Below are 19,281 nucleotides of genomic sequence, written 5' to 3'. Positions count from 1 at the left end.
CTGCAATATCATACCGTGGACTTTACTGAAGTCGAGTGAAATTTTTATTCATTCATTTGCATTGAAAAAGAATATAGAAACACATTCCTACATAGGAACAACTTTCCGAGCAATGATCAGCAAAGCCGCCTTGAAAAGTAGTCAATTGTACTCGCTGGTAAATTACTGTGGTATAAGAGGAATAATTATAATAAAAGATTCTGCTTTTTTTGTTGGTCATAGATCAAAGGTCTTATGGAAACAGTTCCATAAGCATCCTAGCTACGCTGACTGGCAATTTAAATTTCCATGACACCAGTATGGCTTGCAAATTGAAGTCTGGGCTCATGCAGGTATTTACAGGACATATGATCTATTTAACAAACATCTGATGACGTTTGATAAACTACAGGTTAAGTATAAATTTCCTCAGACTTTTGTAAGCAGTTGAAGATAAAATTTTGACGCCTTTTTTTTTTTTATATGTTTCGCAATATTTTCATTTGAGCTCATCCAGATTGTCTTCCTCGGTAAAAGATAAACATTTTTGAGTGACGTAACCGATTTTGTGAATAGGGTGATTTTTTTATTTATTAAATTTTTTTTATATATAAATAGGCCAAAGCACAAGCTTAATTATTTTTTTCCTATTTGAGAAGTAAATTTATATATTTTATATACAGTATATAAAAAATATAAATTACTGTATATTTATTGTATGTATACACGTACATTAGTCTTAAGAACAACTGCTTTATTTAGTTGAGACACATCCTTCTGTCTCCTTTTAAAATATTTTTCAAATTTTTTTTTTTTTTAGAACTCGTATTTTTTTCCACGATATATCAACATTAAGCAAACGATCTGATCTTTTGCGAAGCGGATGGAGCAGGAACGTGAAATATGACCATGACACAATTTCTGGGAGGAATGTTATTAGACTGCCATTAAACATATCAAGTATAGACACATAGACAGAAATGCAGTTTGCTATTGTATACTGACTTCATACCAGATCACCAAATAAATACAGAAAGATTAACAGCTCTCTCTCTCCCCCAGTGTTCCGAATACCATACAAGTACCGGCCCTTTTTCTTGCTGTGCTTTTGGGAATACTCATTTATTGCACTGTGTTTTGGTATAATGTTTGTAAGAAATGATCTATTATATGCAAGGAGGTGGTCACTGCCTCCCCACTAACGTGTCTACTGGGAATGTTGAGCTAGTCACTATTTTCAGACGTTTAAAACCTTGCTGATGTTGGATAGAAAAGCAATGCAGATCCAGTTGGTTCCTGTTGAATAACCCTACAATAAGAATGAATTGGTTTTGGTGAACTTGTTAATACCTTTAATGGAAAAGAAAAACTAGGATATGTCCTGTATTAAAGGGTAAATATGTCCAAGTATTTTGGGCAAGAAGGTCTTGGCGTCGACTGCAAGCGTATTGGGATTAGGTGCCTATGAATAATAATATGCTCGCTGAAGTGTGACACGGTCACAATAGCTGTGGCAAAACTTTGATTTACCATGCTTTCTTTCTGATACAATGGTCTGCATGAATGCTCAATTCTGATTGGCTGGAAGGTGTGTTTAAACCGCTAAACAAGGTCAGTTTAATCACTGTTATATATTAATGTGCTTCATAATGAGCAACTGTAACCATAGTAACATGAAGATGCAGTCGCATGAGATAAACGTTTGTGTCGTGCCACTGATATGGTGATTGTGGTAAATGTCCCAGGGCTGAAGAGGAATTTGAATAACTGGAGAAAAGATAAAATGTTAACACAAGATTTTAACACAAACAACCTTATTATTTAGTAGATTCTAGTTCGAGATGTGCACACAATCTGTTTTAATCTTACACAAACACACACTTGATCTATTTGAACGAGTTTTAATGAATAGCATAGCCTACGATACGATTCACCCCTATTACAGTGCACTGTGATCCGTTTTTTTTTTTTATTTGTGATCCAATGCAATAGGATACAACGGAATAAATACGCTCTGCGATTTAATATGGTACAGAAAGTTCGCTTTTATTTTCTTCGGTTCAGACAGACAGCAAATCGTAGATAGCGCCTTCTGACTTCTAACGCATGGCCCTTCCACAAACACGCCCCCAAAAAAGATTGTCTTTTCCTGTTCTGTCTCCAGGAAGATGCAGCTCTACCTCTGCCATGTTAATCTCTATTCTATGAACTCTCCATAGTGTTGACGCGTCATACTCACAACAGTGATTCACAGTGGTGCTGAGAGAACACGCTTGAGATTCAATTAAATGAAGAGAAATCATATAAGAATTGCACATATACTATTTATATATCCATCAGCTTTACTGATGCAAATATGTGAACGATGCATTGCGATACAATTGCCAACTTGTGTTCAATGCACACTTTTAAATCGATTAATCACATTAACTTTTATGCCCTAATATGCAAATTACCTACAAAATGAACCTTTGTTTTTTTTTTTTTTATCCATCCACGGAAATAATCATGGTTAAAGCACTTGATCGATGGTTAACAGCATTATACCATTTTAATGCACTTGGAAGAGCAGCGACGCTCCACTTTGTGTCACACGGTTATTTACCCTTTCCGCATTGTGCTAGTTGTGGACTGTGTCGTGATAAAATCTTATGCGTTGATGTTTTCATCTTAGGACTGATTGGACAACCATTTATTGTGCCAGAATGTTAACTCTCTTTGGAATTGTCTCTCTTTGCTGCTCACAGTATGATAAATGACAGGACAGTGTATTTATCCAGGTTTCTCCCTCCTTCCTGTCATTAATCTGATGCGATAAAGACAGCTCTGTCTACACATTCCAACGTTACCCAGCTTCCCCCCCGTCCCAAGCGTCTTGTAACATGGACATGCCACCTCCCATCACATATTCCTTTCTGAAACTGTCATTCAATTGGCTTTTACATAGAGTTTATCCCTGTGTTGTCAAATCCTTTCCTATTTCTTTGAGGTTGACATTAAGGTTTGGAGCTCATCTCGTTGTACATCTGGCACGATCCGTCTGACACGCTTCTTTCGTGCCATGGTAAAAGTGTGCCAGCTGGTTTGGTTACATGCTGGCCTGTTGCCATGGTGAGACAGCTGATGTAAGATTAATTACCGGTGTGGCTGGAGAATGGCGTGTGGAGGTCGATGAAGGACGGAGAGAGAACGAGAGAGAGAGAGATAAAGCTTCTTGCAGCGTAAGCATGTAAACCAGCGGAGTGGAATCCTGCTCTTGTTAAATACTTCGTATAGTGAAATGCTGCTGTGGACACGGTGCAGTTGGGACTCAGTGGGACGTTAAATCAGAGTAGTGTTAATGAACGGCACCAAAATTTCTATAAGGCTCTTCGGATTCAAGATCATTTGCTTGTTTAATTAGAATATACCACTGGGTGCCACTGGAGTAGCCAGGAATAGCTTGGGCCTGCGGGTGGAGGCTATTCATTGGGCTGCGAGTGATTTGTTTTGGAAACAATGGTTGTAGTTGTTGACCCCCCGCAGTGCTGATCGCTGAGCACATCAAGCAAGATGAAAGCTCAAGGGAGATCACAACTTCACTGTTACCTACAGAACAGTGGCTGAGGTTTCAAATGAACAATTCTGCCAGGCTCCCCACTAGCCACTAGAATTCCAGCTACCTTAAAATCCACTTACTGCCTAATGCCAATCGTTTAGTCGGTAAAGATTGGTGTGAATGTGGGCCCAGATTTCATTGGCAGGGTTGTTACGGGGTTCTTCGTTCAGGACCCACGTTATTCGTCCTGATGCTCTGTCTCTGGGAGGATCTTCAATTCAAGATCATTAGAATGAGTGTACATGAACAGCCTGAAGATCGATGAAGAGGTTACTCAAGAACTACGACGATGGATTTTGACTTTATTTAATATGAACACACTGCTACAATGGCTTAGGATTACAATTACCATACACCTACATACATAATAATGGAACTGTAATGAATGGACATTTGGTTTCACCCAGATGAGGAGGGGAAAGGTTTCTTTTTGTACCAATTCTGGGAGTTTTTCCTTGCCCTTGTCGCCACCAGCTTGATCCTCAGGGATAAAGTGATAGGGACTAGTTTTTGACTCTGTATATTCGTAATTTCTATTTATTTCTGTATAACTGCTTTGGGTCTATGTACATTGTTAAACAAAAGTGCTTCTTGCCAAACAGAGGTAGAGTAAATCGACCTGGCCACGCATGTTAATTAGAAGTGCTTCTTAGGGATGGGCGGATCAAATCTTCAATTGAAGTATCGATGCTGTTTTTTAGAATATTTTAATATTTTTATGCCGTTTAGTATATAAATATTTATAATATTTAAATAAGAACGTCGACGGGAACTATATCATCTTCCGCTCAACCAAAACAATACGCCACTGTGGCAATACCACAAATATGATGAAGCGTCTAAAAGTAAAACACCCCATACTTTATACCATACAGGTTGTTTCAGATATGAAGATATTACCGTATTACATGTGGGACAGAATATTACACTGCATTTGAGTATAAATATTTCAACTGGACTTAAAAAAAAAAAAAGATTTTCTTAAACTGTTTTATATATATTTCATAGAAGTATCGATATCGGCAATAATAAAAAAAGATTGGTATCGCCCATCCCTAGCCCGTGTTGGTCCAGTGTTGTATGCACCTAAAATAAACGCTGGACTCACCTTAATTCAGTCGAGTTATTCCGCCGTAACCATGCCAGTGATAAACCTTATGATAGATGAACATTTGAATGAATCATCGTTGGAGCTTTGCATTACCAAGGAGTAATGTGCTTTTTTTTTGTCATGTGTTTGTGTATGTGGAACGACCATAGGCAGCAATTTCCATGTTTTATTCCAAATTAACTCTCCCATAACTGTTCAGCGGGTCGAGAGCTGGCAACCAGGCTATAAAGGACATTGTCTATTTCAATCAATTTCAACTTTCATTCAGCAAGTCCTAGAAGAGCCCATGCCCATCCAGATCGAAATGTTTCCTCATATATAAGAGGTGATTAATTCATGAATCTTTTCATTGGAAAACTAGTTCCGCTCTTCCAAAAGTCAAATCTTGAGTTAACAAACACCTTTAAAACGTTGATCAGTGCCTCAATAACCGCGCCAAGACCTCAGTACTCCGAAGTAAACGGTCACAGTTCTATGGCAGAATTATATTTCTTTCTCGTTTTCTCGTGATCACGACTTGATTTTCCTGCGATCTTGACAAACACCGTTTCCTCGTGATCGGTGCTTAAATTTTTGGTGCGGTCGACATAAGAGCAAGTTCTTAACTACTGATCACGAGGAATGTTCTAGATGCAGCAACATCGTGGAGAAAATGAAATCGGGAAAACATCTCTCTAATGTCGAGATCACAAGAAAATTAGGTTGCAATAATGAGAAAACAAAGAAAGAAAAAGCTATTTGAATGTATGACCTCTTAGGACTTTCGCACAGTTCTGCTCACAGGCAGGACAACATATCAAACCGATCTCACGAGGACTCGCGAAGACACGCAGTACAAACACGATCTCAAAAATCTCGATGTATTTGCCGGTACAGAAGCACTCGCTTCAGTGCTACTGAACAGCGATTTGACCTCCGAGTGCAAGATGTTCAAAATAAAGGCAATAAAAACGAATAACAACATGTTTCTCATCTCCAGTTTGTGTTTTCTTTCTTTTTTTTGGGGGGCTCGTCTGGAACACGGCCCAGAGATGTGACTTTTGCCTCACTGCTTACTGACTTTATCTCAGTAATGCACTAAAACCTTTGCCATCATTTCTGAACGTCCCGATGAATTCATGCTGGATTGATGTTGTGATTTGTGAAATAGATCAGGGACCCTCTGGAATAGAAACAAGAGCTGCAGGAGTGGCTGGGTTTTGATTTTGATTTTTTTTTTTACACTAGCAGTCAAGAGTTGCTGAGGAAAAAAAAAACAAAGAGAGATGTTCATTAACATGGGAGTGTACCGGCTTTTTAGCAAGATTTATTCAATCGTAGTCGGGTCAGAGTGGTTTGTTTATCATTTGTGAATTACAACCAACTAAATGTTAAACAAATAGAGCAGGATGGTTCAAACTAAATATCAGACTGTGTAAGTGAGCAGGGACCAGCCACAATTTGAAAAATTGCCCTGTTGTGTGGAGATTTAAAACCCTAACATTGGTGGTCCACTTCTACTTGAGCGCCAACAGTTTGTTTCAGTTGCTATGGAGCATTTCTTTGATCATCCTTAACATCCCCCCCCCCCTTTTGTTCGAATATGGCGCCCCCCGGTTTATCGCGGAATTGTGTTTTTCACATAACTCATTAGTTTGGTTATGGCGGAAGCACGGTAGACCAAGTAACTTACAGAGAAGCGTTTTTATGGAGTTTTATGTAGAAATAATGACATTTATTAATACAGATATAATTATGAATTATAAAATGAAGTAAATTAATACAGTCAAGAAAGTAAATCTATGCATAGGCTACTGGAACTGTATACTGTATGGTGTGTGTGTGTATATATATATATATATATATATATATATATATATATATATATATATATATATATATATATATATATATATATACATATATACACACACACACACACACACTTTTTTTTACACAATATTCATCTCGCTATATTCTTGCAAAAGTTTTCTGTGTGTTTAAAGTGTGTTGGAGGATAGATCACGGCTTAAACAATAAAAAAAAAAAATAGCATTTTTGGGGCGGCGTTCGTTTATGCCGGTTTTGGAAGTAAAACCGCGTTAAACGGGGGATTATTGCATTTCTAAAGCAGCGAGTGCTTTTTACAAAACAATTTGTAGAAACGACACATCGGATTACTCGCGAAAACCCGTACTTTCCTCAAAATCCTCAGTTCATCTCTCGAAAATAATTTTTTCGACAACAAACACATCGAAGGCACTAGAATGACGAGTCCTTCTGTTATTGTGTAAAAACAAGATGGTCAGAATGTTTCGTCACGTCGTCGGTACGACCGAATGCTTCCGGTATTTTCTGATGGAAACTACAGTTTGGATTACGCCGACTGAAAATCTCATTTTGAACAGCGCAAATGTACACATTACTCTTTGTGGAGTGTTGGTTTGCAAGAGACCAGACAGGAGTTGCACTTTTCCTCTACTGTGCTGGTGTTCATTCGTTCGTTTCCTGGTTGTTCATCCATTTTCAGACACTGTAATTGGGCGTTTTGTTCAGATCGTATGTACTCGTCCATTGAAGGTTCACAAGATTCGCCTTTTACCGGTTTTAGAGAACTATTTGATCAGCGGTCGATCCGACGCCGTACACTCGCCCTTCGTTAGTGAAATCTGCACGATTCAAGACACATTTACAAAAATGTTTAAACTCGACAGATTATGAAAACTGGTTTAACCATTCAACAGCTTATGCACTAAACGAATGCCTGGATGTTTTAGAGGTTAAGAATATTCAGGTGAGAACCAGTATAATATCTTTCGATCAACATGACAAGACATTTAATAATGTAGGAAACAGCAGACAATCGTAAACAATCGAGTCGCAATTTGTTCGAATGTTTTCATGATGTGCACAAGTGACAACGTTTCGTGGCGGTCGAACGAGTAGTTTTGAGAATTTCATATCTGATCTGAGAAACGCTCCAAAGCAACTTAGAAAAAATATAACATGGAGTGTACTGGATTGTTTTTTTTTTTAGCAACGCATTTACTAGATTCATTCAATCGTGCTTACGGTCACAGTGACTTAAAGAGTAGTTTGTTTATTATTTGGGAATTAGAAGTAACTAAAGGTCAGACAAATAGACAGCATGGTTTAAACTAAAATATAAAACAATTGGGTACAGGAGAAAAAAAAAAAAACAGTCCTACTGTGAGGGGATTTAAACCCTCACATTTGTAGCCCACTCATCTTCCACTTCAATACAAACTTCAATGCAGACTCCCTTTACAGTTCTAACTGAACCCAAGTACTTGCTTTTGACTGAAGTATTAAAAGTTCAACTACCTGCATGTCTTCCCTCATCACATCCATAAACCTCCTCTCCTTCGACTTCCTCATGACCCAACCATCTCAATCGCTCCTCTCTCACCTCGTCTCCAAAACGTACTGCCCGCACGGTCCTTCAAATAAAATCATTTCGAAAAGATGCATCAAAGAAGCATCAATGAAGCTAAATAATGGAGATCTAATTCCTTTTCCTGACGAATGAGCGAATTTAAAAATCTTTCCCAGACTCAACCTCGGATCGTCCGCTCGCGCTTTAATATTTAAACACACACAACACTTGTTCACAAACTTTTTTCTTTTTAATCTCAGCTGCAAGTTAGCTTATGTGTGGTCACAACGATGTAGAACTGGATCTCTAAAGAATGATATATGGTACTTGGAAAAATGTGATTAAGATACTGTAACACATTTATATTTCTTTAATCATTATTCATAACAAATATTGCTCTTTAATTCTGCCCCCCCCCCCAACCCCCAATGTGTATACGGATTGACAAATAAAATCACTGTCTAATAACAAAAAAAGAGCCAAAACTTTCACAGGGTGGCCTTGTAGAGGGAAACTTAGGGGACTTTGTATTTTTTTTTTTTTTTTTTTTTTTAAATTGAATTTTTTTTGTACCTTTTAAAGAAAAAAATGGTTCTATTTAAATCCTTTTATTTCTACCAGACCTGCAAAAAAAAAAAATTCTCAATTTTAAAAGAATAAAGAAAAGGCACACCGAACACTATCGCGCTAAAAAGGAATCCTTATTGTTGTGAAAGCTCTTCAATGGTGCCTTTGCCTCTAATTCATACACAAAGCGTACAACGAAGCACTGAGTGAAGCGTTAGATTCCTGGCTAGATCGGGATTGGAAGTCTATTGCGTTTTGGTTGACAGGACTAAACGAGCAGGTTGGACTGCTACATCCACATTCGCTACATTTCCTTTTGCTTCCTTGGGAGGGAAACCCCCCCCCCAAACAAAAATCACAAAAAAAGTGCTTCATGATTATGATGGAAAGAACAGTTCTTCTTCTTTTTCCTATATAACAGATTTCGGTAATTACGTATCCTATTCAAGTAGATTTGCTGAGTGCTGAAAAAACAATGAATGATCTGTTGGCCACAATCCAGTGTTAAATGACTACAATTTTCCACTGAAACCTTTTCTACAAACACCGTCCTTCTGATCTCCGTGTAGTGTCTATCGCAAATGGAGGAGTTCAATGGAAAACACTGCGCTCGGGGGGGGGGCGACATAGCCAGAAGGTAAAGTCCTGCGGCTCCTCCCTGTTAATCGACAGCATAAGAAGGATATCTTGTGATTCATCTGCTGTTGCATCTTTGCTGTAATAAAACAGTGGCGAGTTCATTTCTGCGCCGTTTCTACCAGCAAGTAATGATACTACAGGATACATAGAACGTCCACTGACGGATCGCGGGATGAAACCAAAAGTGGGCTGCGACACCGGGCGAGTCGTTTGATCCGCCGACCCAATGTCTGAACTGCACCCTTGTTCCCCCGAAGTATGGCTTTGTTCGATCCAGCATGATTCTATTGCTTCGGTATTGCTGTAGGACTTCTAACACTGCACTTTACAAGCGTGCGTATCGGGTTTCGTCCTCTTAGACGATCCGCGAAACTAAAAAGGTGACGAGAGCGAAACGGTTCTATGTCAATACCAAACATGGCTGGAGTTCTCGCCCGGGCTCCACTCGGTGTATCTCTGCCGGGTATCGCTACACAAAACCTCCCACGTGGCCGTCCGTCAGTCCAGGATAACGAGAGAGCCTTCACAGTTCCACCAACATCCAGCTCCCATCACTTTTTTCTTGGGTGGACGCCGCGGAGTTCTGGAGGGATTCAGGTTGGAAAAAAAACGAAAGAATAACGACCGGAAAAGTTCAATTTTTTTACTTGGTCACCTGGATCCTTTTTTCTCCATTCTCCAAAATCATCAGGTAATACTGTGTACCGCTCGCAATCGATTGGGGTCTACTTGACCAGCACGAAGCCATGCTGGGAGTCCACCGTCTCCATCATCTCACTGTCTGCAAAAGCGTCTGCCACTTTGAGGCCTTCGTACCCCGGTACTGGATTTGGCACCCGTGCTTCTGCGCATAGAGGAGGAGGCTGACCGGGTTCTAGCGGGGGATCGTGGGGTTCCTGGTACAGAACCTCACCCAGCTGGCAAAGGCCTGGCTCATGCGATTGGAAGCTGTAGGGCTGCTGACTCTGCAGCTGGGGGGGTATACCAGGGGCAAGAGCGGAGTGCTGCAGGTGGGGGTAATGACGCAGGTAGGGATCATATGTCAGGGCGTCGCTGCCAGGCTCCATCATGGGACTATAAGGCTGTGTATTTAGCTGCTGGTGTGAAATCGCGCTCTGAGCCTGAGAGTCCTGGTGGCTTATTGGTGTGCAAGATGCATACGACCCGTCCACTATGTGCATCTGGTTAAAATATGCCTGCATTTGAGACTGCTTCTGAAGATACAGTCTCTTCTGCTGCAACCTGGGGGGACACAGACTATTAGACTTTATTATACACTCACTCACCAGTCTGTTAGCAACATGTGTACACCTGATCATTCATGCAATTCGAAGTAAAAAAAAAAAAAAAAAAAGAGGGTCATAGAGAATGTCCAGCCTGGAAGGCTTTAGTAGATCAAAACAACCACTCTTTACATCTGTGATGATCTCACGATGGCCATCGACACTTAATCTGTTGCTACACTCGACTTGAAACTGGAAAGCCTGGTGATCTGGTTTTTGTGCACAATTTTATTCATTCGGCTGCTGCCTCACGATTCGGTTGAACACCAATTAATTGCATGAATGTTCCAGAGAAAGTGGTCTAACGCACCAAATGCATGATTGAAGTGGAAAAGTGTGCGTACCTGTGCTCGGCCAGCTGCTGTTCCAGGCTGCGAGGCGTCTCTTTACAGAACATATGGCAGCTCCCGGGGCTTGCCATCAGGTTCGCTTTCTGTTGAAAAGCGAGAAGCTTTAGAGGAACCATTTTGAGGTTGTGTTTTGTTTTTATTATATCAAATCCATAACATATGTAATGTATAAATAAGTATTTAGACTGTGTTGAGAAAAGAACAAAAAAAGCCTATTTGTACAAAACAGTTTTTGAAGCATTAATTACAGGTTTACTGCATTACATTGGCTCGGTTCTGAGCACGGCTTACTCTCCATGTGGAGTATTGCATGATCTCAGGGTTCTTCTCTGGGTCTCTGGTTTCCCACCTTATTGAAACATGTGTGTAGGCTTATGAGCTCTTTTAAACTGCCAATGGATGCAACTGAACGTGTGAGGATGCGTGTTTAAAAACGTGTGTTTCGATAGACTACGCAATAGACCAGTCACAATGATTTATCGTGACCATATAAAGAAAATCGCTTACTTTTTTACTGAGAAAAACCTGATATATGACCAGCTGTGGTAAGATCTGAGTTACATAGCCATGTATATTAGTTCAAGAAATGCCTTTAAGCTTTTATTACACACTAATAAAGACAAAACAAAACAGGTTTTCGGTTTGTCTCGAACAGGAAATTACTTTGGGGGGAGGGAAAAAAAAAAAAACCCACAATAAAAAATTGTCCATATGGTGGTAAAATATTGCAGCATTACCGGTATCCTGTGTGAGGGATATTGTGGCTCCAGACTCTGTCTCCTAGACATTGAAGGGCCACCTGAGTACAAGGCCATGTCATGCTGATGACATCCACCTCCCTGCATCCATACACACAAAACACACATTCAATTCAGTTCAGTTCAGTTCTATTTGCATACCTCAGCAAATGTGACACAGCGGATTCACAGGAATCGGGATGTAAAATTACACGCAAACCTTCCTGAGACGACAGGAGAAAGAAAACTTGAACTGAAAAGGGATCCTCATCAGGATGCCACTGATTTTATTATTATTATTATAACTCATACTTGAGTAAAAGTAGAGATACAGAAGGTAAAAGTGCTCCCTTTAAACTTTCACATGAGAAAAGTACAAAGGTTTTTGCCTTCAAATGTACTTAAGCATCCAATGTACTATGATTTATTATGGCTATATTGAATTTTCTGTTTAGGTCTGTCTGTCTGTCTGTCTGTCTGTCTGTCTGTCTAGAGAGAGAGAGAGAGAGAGAGAGAGAGAGAGAGAGAGAGAGAGAGAGAGAGAGAGAGAGAGAGAGAGAGAGAGAGAGAGAGAGAGAGAGAGAGAGAGAGAGAGAGAGAGAGAGAGAGATAGAGAGAGAGAGAGAGATAGATAGATAGATAGATAGATAGATAGATAGATAGATAGATAGATAGATAGATTTTTATCTGTTTATCTGTACATTAAATTAATACTTTTCAGGTTTTTAATAATCAACATGGGCATGGACAAATATGGATGCTTTATGCAAATGTTTGTTTATTATTAGTAGTGAAACCAGACTCAACATAGAGCATGAAGACAAAATGTACTTGTAAATGTTTTAAAGTAATCATGATGTTTTAAATGACGTAAATCATCATGACACCAAACGAAACTTTCGCTAAGTTTCCACACGGACGGTTTTAATTGCCGGATTTTGGTGCTTGATTTGAGACTTGGCGCATCAGTAAAACAAATGTTTAGTGATTAAAAAAAAAAAGATTTTTCAGGGGAGTTTATCCGATTTATTCTTTTTTTATAGCTGAGTAAAGAAAGGACTTGTGAATAAACGCGTGTTGCGTTGAAGGTTTTAATTTCGCCTCGTATTTATTTATTTCTATTTTTGATCAAAATGGTTAATCAGAGATGCATGCTGCATTATTCACGAGCTAACATTTCATAAAAAAATTCATGCTTTAACGCGTTATTAAAGTGTCGATTTTGACAGCGTTAAATTTGATCGGTGCCTATTTAATCGATTGCTCAATTAAAAAAAATGATATAGATTTTTTCTTTATAATGGTTTTAAAAAATGTAAACTGTTGATGTTCACAAACGGTAATAATAAACGATGTAAAAAAAAAAAAAAGTAAATAAATAATGAAAAAAAAAAATCGACAAGCAGTTTTATACTTTACATTTTTTTTTAATTAAACCAAACCGTGGCTTAAAAACCGAGGTACGTCCCAAACCGTGAATTTTGTATACCGTTACACCCCTAATAACAGATATTTGGGGCAGGCATGACAGTCCTTATAATTACACAGCAGTCCTTATGGCACAATCAACATGCAAAAAAAGGCAAAAATAAAATAAATTGTGCATCATGGTGGATAGCCAACATTATCTCATTGTGATCTTGTGCAACCTTTTGTACGATTCAGCATATTAAAAGAAATCAGCATAAAAAAAAAAAACCCTCTGACTGAAGGATTCCTGGATTTGACGCTTTCTTTCCTTCCTCCCTTGGGAAAGCGTTGCGGCACGCACGTGTAGACTTTCCCCCAGTCGGATTAGTAAACACGTTTGCTTGTTGTTTTCATTTCCTACAAAATCTCAAACCAACAACCCCTGTGTGGAGTGAATAGCTTTTGGAGCAGTGGGCACTGGCCTCCAGTATGAAGCCTCTAACACCAACAATGACGGCATTCACCGGGCGCTCGGGACGGACAGTAAACAACCGGGAGTTGGCTGCTTCTACTTTGGCTCTTACGTAAGTGTGTGTGAGGAGAGCGAGAATGTGAGAGAGCTGGAAAACGGTGAGAAAGACTCGAGCCAATCCAGCGGCTTATTATTCTTCACCACTGACGTCCGAGTGCTTAAACCTTTCAATGCAAGTGTAAAAGAGTGAGTGCTGACCTGCAGTAAGGGATCCAGAGGGTTGTGTGGGTGTGTCTGAGGGCTGAACGGTCCTAGTGAGGGATTCTCCCCGGAGCCCATCTGCTCATAAACCTTGTTGAGCTCCAGGATGCCTTTCGCGCGAGCCAGGTTTTGTAGATGCTGCCGAAATGCCACCATACCTAAAGGCAGAGGGAACGAAACAGGGAGAGGAAGGCAAGATGAGACAAAACAAGCATCGCGGATCACACGAGTCACTGTCTTTATCTCTGATTTACATGGTGGGGCTGGATAAGAACAGAAGGTCAGGCTTTCATGTACAGAGCACGAGCCTATGCCAACTTGTCAGTGCTCGATCATGTGACCCGAGTCGCAGTGGTAACCGGGTTATTTCAGGATGTCCTGCGTTCACGCGGCGCCTCCGCTCCGGAGTCTGTTCACTGCTCCACGGTTTTAAAACGAAGCAGCACGCGCACTCGATAATATATTCTCCGGTTATTTTTGGCCACCGAAGTGATCGAGGATAATTATACAGGCGGGCTTAATGGGACAACACGGGACCAGGCTTGAGCACTGCCTCTGATTCACTCAATGAATCATCAGCCCATCTAGGGGAATGGAGGGGGAGGGTGTGGCAGGGCAAGGAGAGGAAGCAGGAGAATATAAGTGCTACTAAACACCTTTATTTAGATAAGGATCAGAATGGGCTTCGGGGGGTGGGGGCTGAGTCAGACAAGTCATGTGTTGTAAAGTGCCTTTGTACGACGGCGCTCCAGTTCAGACCTGCTCCCAGCGTTCATGACGAACGAAATATTTACTCTCTACAAAGTGCTGGATTGCCTTTTAACAGCGCACTGGTCCTTGAGGCAAGTCGTAAAAGATCCACACGCGATTGCACACGAGATTTAGCCGTCACTCCTACATGAGCTCATTCAAATATTTTCATTTGAACGGCGTACGGGAAAAGACTGAATCCCAAATGTCTTCTTATTCATTATTCACTAATCTTGTTGAAGGGTTCAGATAATGCATATTCAGTGTGCCTGATGTTAGCTGGTTGTATTGTTTGTTTATTGAGATTTAACGTCATGTTAGCATAAGGGCTATAAACATGACGGACATGGGTCATCATCAAATCCATTACATTTAAATGACTGTACAGTCGTCCCTCGATTTATTGCGGTTTTCAATTTGCCGCACGACTATTTTGCTTCGCGAATGGTCCCGATTTATCGCAAAAAAACTTCTAGCGCATTGTTGTTATTGAGTTTTATTTAGAAATAAGGTCATTTATTAATTAAAAAATATAAAAAAATGGTAAAATGACGTAAAAGTGTACCTAAAATACCCTACAGTGCATCGTATATTTACCCGAGACAAAGAACACGTCGTGTTGTTTTACGAAAGCGCGGCAAAAATCTACTTAGTGAATTGTTTGCTATTGAGTTTTATGTTAAAATAAGGTAATTTTTTTTTATGAAAATATAATTATTAATTGTAAAATCAAGTAAAAGTGTACCTAAAATACTGTACGGTGTGCGCATCATACATTTACACGAGACTAAGAACGCGTTGGGTTGTGTTGGAAATCACGCTTTATGCCACGTAACGACTACAATAAACGGGGGACTAATACCGTAATTTCCGGACTATTAAGCGCACCCATATATAAGGCGCACCCACTGAATTTGACAAAGATTTTTATTTTGAACATTAATAAGCTGCAGGTGTCTACACTAAAACTAATGAACTTTACACGGCTTGTATCTAAACAGTAGTCTACCAAGAAAGTCATTGTTCACTGTCTTCCTCCTTCCTTTTACAACAATTCTCTCTGGAGTTTATCTTTTGGCATTGCCGTGCGTTTAAAAATCACCACCGGTGAAGTTTTTCTCCCGATGCTGTGCAGCTCAGAACACAGGTGAAGTGTGTTTTTTCATGCCCGGTTGTTTTCAGCGTGACGAATGATTCGCATTTCCTGTTGAAATGTCCAGTCCGAGTGAGCGGCAGGTCAAACATCAAAAGAACCTCATCCATATTTATGATGTGGTGCGGCCCGATTCAGTGGGAGCGCATCTGATTTAATATAAAAAGTTTTATTGGTTCACCTGAAGCCGTTCGGCAATTTCATTGGTCCAATGTTACGAGGCTCAGTTTTTTGGCTTGAAGTTTGTGAAACCGGGAAAAACCCAGGACAAATCCATAAATTAGCCTCTTCAATTGTTCAAGCCACGGGGTTCAAACGTGGGAAAAAAGTAGCGGCTTATAGTCCGGAAAAATACGGTATATAAGAAATTTAAACTTCACAGGAGACAATTTTTAGGTGATACATTATGAAAGATTTTTTGTAAACATGTTCTGAGTAAGTCTTAAATGGTCAAGTCGGCCAACTATAAGAGAAACTATAAGAGACACGTTAGCGGGTTGTATTTATATTCTTAAAATACACTGCGTGCACAAAAGTTTATGAGCCATAAGATTCCTATGTGCATTTTCAACATCCTATTCCATTTAGTCCCCATGTGATGTTATTTGGTTGGGAAGGTTTGTGCTCATTCAGCCACAAGGGTGTTAGTAATGTCAGGTACTGATGTAGGGAGGAGAAGAGAGCTGGGGTGCAGTCAGCATTTCAATTCACCAAGAAGGTGTTCAGAAGTGTTAAGTGCTCTATAGCAGGCCATTCAAGATCTTCCACTTCCACTTATGTAAACTAAATCTTTATAAAGCTGGCATTCTCAGCATTCTCATGTTCCAACAGGTTCGGGTCTGCATCCTAAGACATTCTATACAACCGAGTGCCTCCAACTTTGTGGTGTCAGTTTGGGGAAGAACCACATCTGGCTGGAATGTATGCAGGAAATGATGTCGTTTTCTGAATCAGGTGTGAATCTTAAAAACGTATAAATCAAGGGCCTGCTTTACAATATATGACATGTGAGTATTATTAGAGGTCCTGAAGGCAGGATATTTTCCCCCGTGGTGTACAGAAGTAAAAACAAGTAAAAGAAAGAGGGAACAAAGGTAGGAATGGCAACCTTGTGTGAGTGAGGTATCGGATGCGCGACGTCCCTCGCGGAAGCTGACGGGTGAGCGGTTGTGAGTTTCTCTCCTCTGTGAGCTCAGCATGTGCATGGCCGGGTTGGGCAGAGTCACGCGGCTGATGAAGGGGGGATTCACGCGGCTGATGGACGCATTGGCTAGAACCGCTTTGTTATTGGGGGACGCGTCATCCAGCAGGCTCAGGTCACTGTGCATCGAGCCCGTGTCGTACTCAGAGTCCATGCTGCCCAATGAGAACAGCTTCCCTAGAAAACATTCACGATATACAATATAAAGCCATGCTTCAACACCTGGTGGATTTACAGAGTAAATATTAATAGAACACTTTTGGCCCATTTCCAATTACACAACATATCACATTATCACATTATTTAAAAAAATATATATATATAATCTATATAATATAAATATAAAATATATATTCCGCCATTAGTGTGGTGGATTTTTTGTTTTTTGTATTAAAATTAGTTTATTTTATTTTATTTTGAAGCATGCACTTAATGAACATTCCAGTCCACATTAAGTTCCCATTTACTGTTATAATTTAATGCTACCACATCCGAAAACATTCTATACAATTGTGTGACTTCATCTTTGGGGTAACAGTTCAGACAAGAATCAAATAACATTAACTGCTATACACATTTTTGCTCATATTGTAAAAAAAATTAAAAAGTCAAGTATCCTGGCTAAACCGAAGACACTTCAGAGCCACATTTGAATCATGTTATACAGAACATCAGCTGACCTGCGCTGCTCAGCGCTCCGGGTTGGTTGGTGACCTCGGACAGCGTGTGTCTGCGCTGGCCAAAGCGTGCCGTCTGGTAAGCGTTGAAAGCGTGCGCGGCTTCTTCTTCGGCGTCCGGGTCCTCCGTCTCGATGCCTTCATCTATAGACGTCTCCATCATGTTACTAGGGGATGACGTGCTGGATTTCCGCACAACCACCGGAGGCAGAGGGTCCAGCATGCAGCCGTCCACCTGAAGGCAACGAGATTAAAACGTGAACAAGTGCCCTGTGATGGGTTTTGCGACATGGATTTGGCTTGAAATGTGATATGACAGAAAGCATAAAGGTTTTCATTTATAGAACATGTATCTAATTAGCCATGAACATTGATTTTTTTTTTGTAAGTTTCCCTTTCATTGTTTTTAACAATGAAAATTGTCTCAAAATAGCTTTAGAGATAAAGTTCATAAAAAAGTATCAATACATTTATACGTTTAGTGCCTATACGTTTATTCCTAATGTGGGAGCCGGTGGCAACTGTGGCAAAGAAAAACTCCCTGAGATGGCATAAGGAAGAAACCTTCAGAGGAACCAGACTCAAAATGGAACCCATTCTGATCTGGGTGGCACCAAATGTCCATTCATTGCAGTTCCATCATTGTTAAGGTGTGCAACGATGGACGCTTAAATGCAAAACTGTTCATTGAGTTGCTCAGTATTTTGATGGATCACATCACCAAATTCTACACATTACTACTACCGCCTTATCCTACTTGACTCAGCTTCAATTTCAGCAAAGCAAAACAAACTTTTCATGCATCCGAAAACATTTCTTAGTATCTACATGCAATATTTTATATTGTATTGCATCATATCTGTTTTAAAAATTATACCCATTTTCTTCAGCTGTAGCTTTTGAAAACCCGGAAGTTGTGATGTTTCACCCACATCGCTCGTTTAAGACGTACTCATTATAACCATTAGTCCTTGTCCATCACACACACACACACACACACACACACACACCACTGGCCAATCACATTTCACGATTTATGTGGAATTATGAGCTTAGAGCTGACAGCCGAAGATTTGGGAAGACATGAGCTAATGCATTGTTGTGGGGTTGAGTAAGGAAACAAATGTCTGGAAGCCCTTCTTCCTTTCTCTCTCTCTCTCTTCATTTATGTGAATGTGGGAGTGGGGGTGGGGTGGAAGTCTGGAATGCAGGAACAGGAAGTGTGTTTTGGCTGAAAGGCCAGTCAGAAGTCTATTCAGGCCAGAATCAACCAAGACATGCAATCTTTTGGTTGCGCGTGCGCGTGCGCGCGCACACACACACACACACACACACACACACACACACACACACACACCCGTAACTGGCATGGATCATCTGGCTGTGTTGCCAAGGAAACCAAAGCCCTGAAGCTGGTTAAGAGAGAGTGAGTGAGAGAGAGAGAGAGAGAGAGAGAGAGAGAGAGAGAGAGAGAAGCTTTGTATGATTCCTGATCACAGTTTCCTGCAGCATACTGGGTCAGGAATGCTGTTACCCAACACACTGAATGAGGAAAACGAGTACAGGGCGAGTCACTGACCCTCCCTCTCGCCCTCCACGAATGCATCATGAGGTATCCGTGATCAGTCATCATTATCGTCGTCATGGGACAAATTATGCAATTCTTGCCATAAGGGACTCACTGTTAGGTCTGAGGAGTTATTTAGTGCTTTCAATA

The 19,281-nt window shown here is 40.3% G+C and overlaps 1 protein-coding gene across 3 annotated transcripts in view; it reads right to left on the bottom strand.

The window, feature by feature from the left end:
* Nucleotides 1–8,656: 8,656 nt before the first annotated feature.
* Nucleotides 8,657–19,281, bottom strand: part of sik2b (salt-inducible kinase 2b) — a 45,751-nt gene continuing 35,126 nt past the window's right edge. The window contains exons 10-16 of one of the 3 annotated variants that reach the window (XM_046862762.1): nt 17,568–17,799; nt 16,795–17,064; nt 13,781–13,941; nt 11,641–11,742; nt 10,898–10,986; nt 9,976–10,527; nt 8,657–9,853 (exon numbers count right to left, since the gene is read on the bottom strand). In XM_046862762.1, the coding sequence (XP_046718718.1) occupies nt 9,996–10,527; nt 10,898–10,986; nt 11,641–11,742; nt 13,781–13,941; nt 16,795–17,064; nt 17,568–17,799 (1,386 nt within the window). In that variant the 3' untranslated portion in view covers nt 8,657–9,853; nt 9,976–9,995. Of the gene's footprint in view, nt 10,528–10,897; nt 10,987–11,640; nt 11,743–13,780; nt 13,942–16,794; nt 17,065–17,567; nt 17,800–19,281 lie in introns of all 3 variants that reach the window. The other 2 variants (XM_046862761.1, XM_046862763.1) reach the window with 2 other exon arrangements.

Source organism: Silurus meridionalis, chromosome 12, assembly GCF_014805685.1.
Source record: "Silurus meridionalis isolate SWU-2019-XX chromosome 12, ASM1480568v1, whole genome shotgun sequence".
In the NCBI taxonomy this organism is placed as follows: domain Eukaryota; kingdom Metazoa; phylum Chordata; class Actinopteri; order Siluriformes; family Siluridae; genus Silurus; species Silurus meridionalis.
The sequence above is the reverse complement of the archived record's forward strand: the minus strand, read 5'-3'. Positions and strand labels throughout refer to the sequence as shown.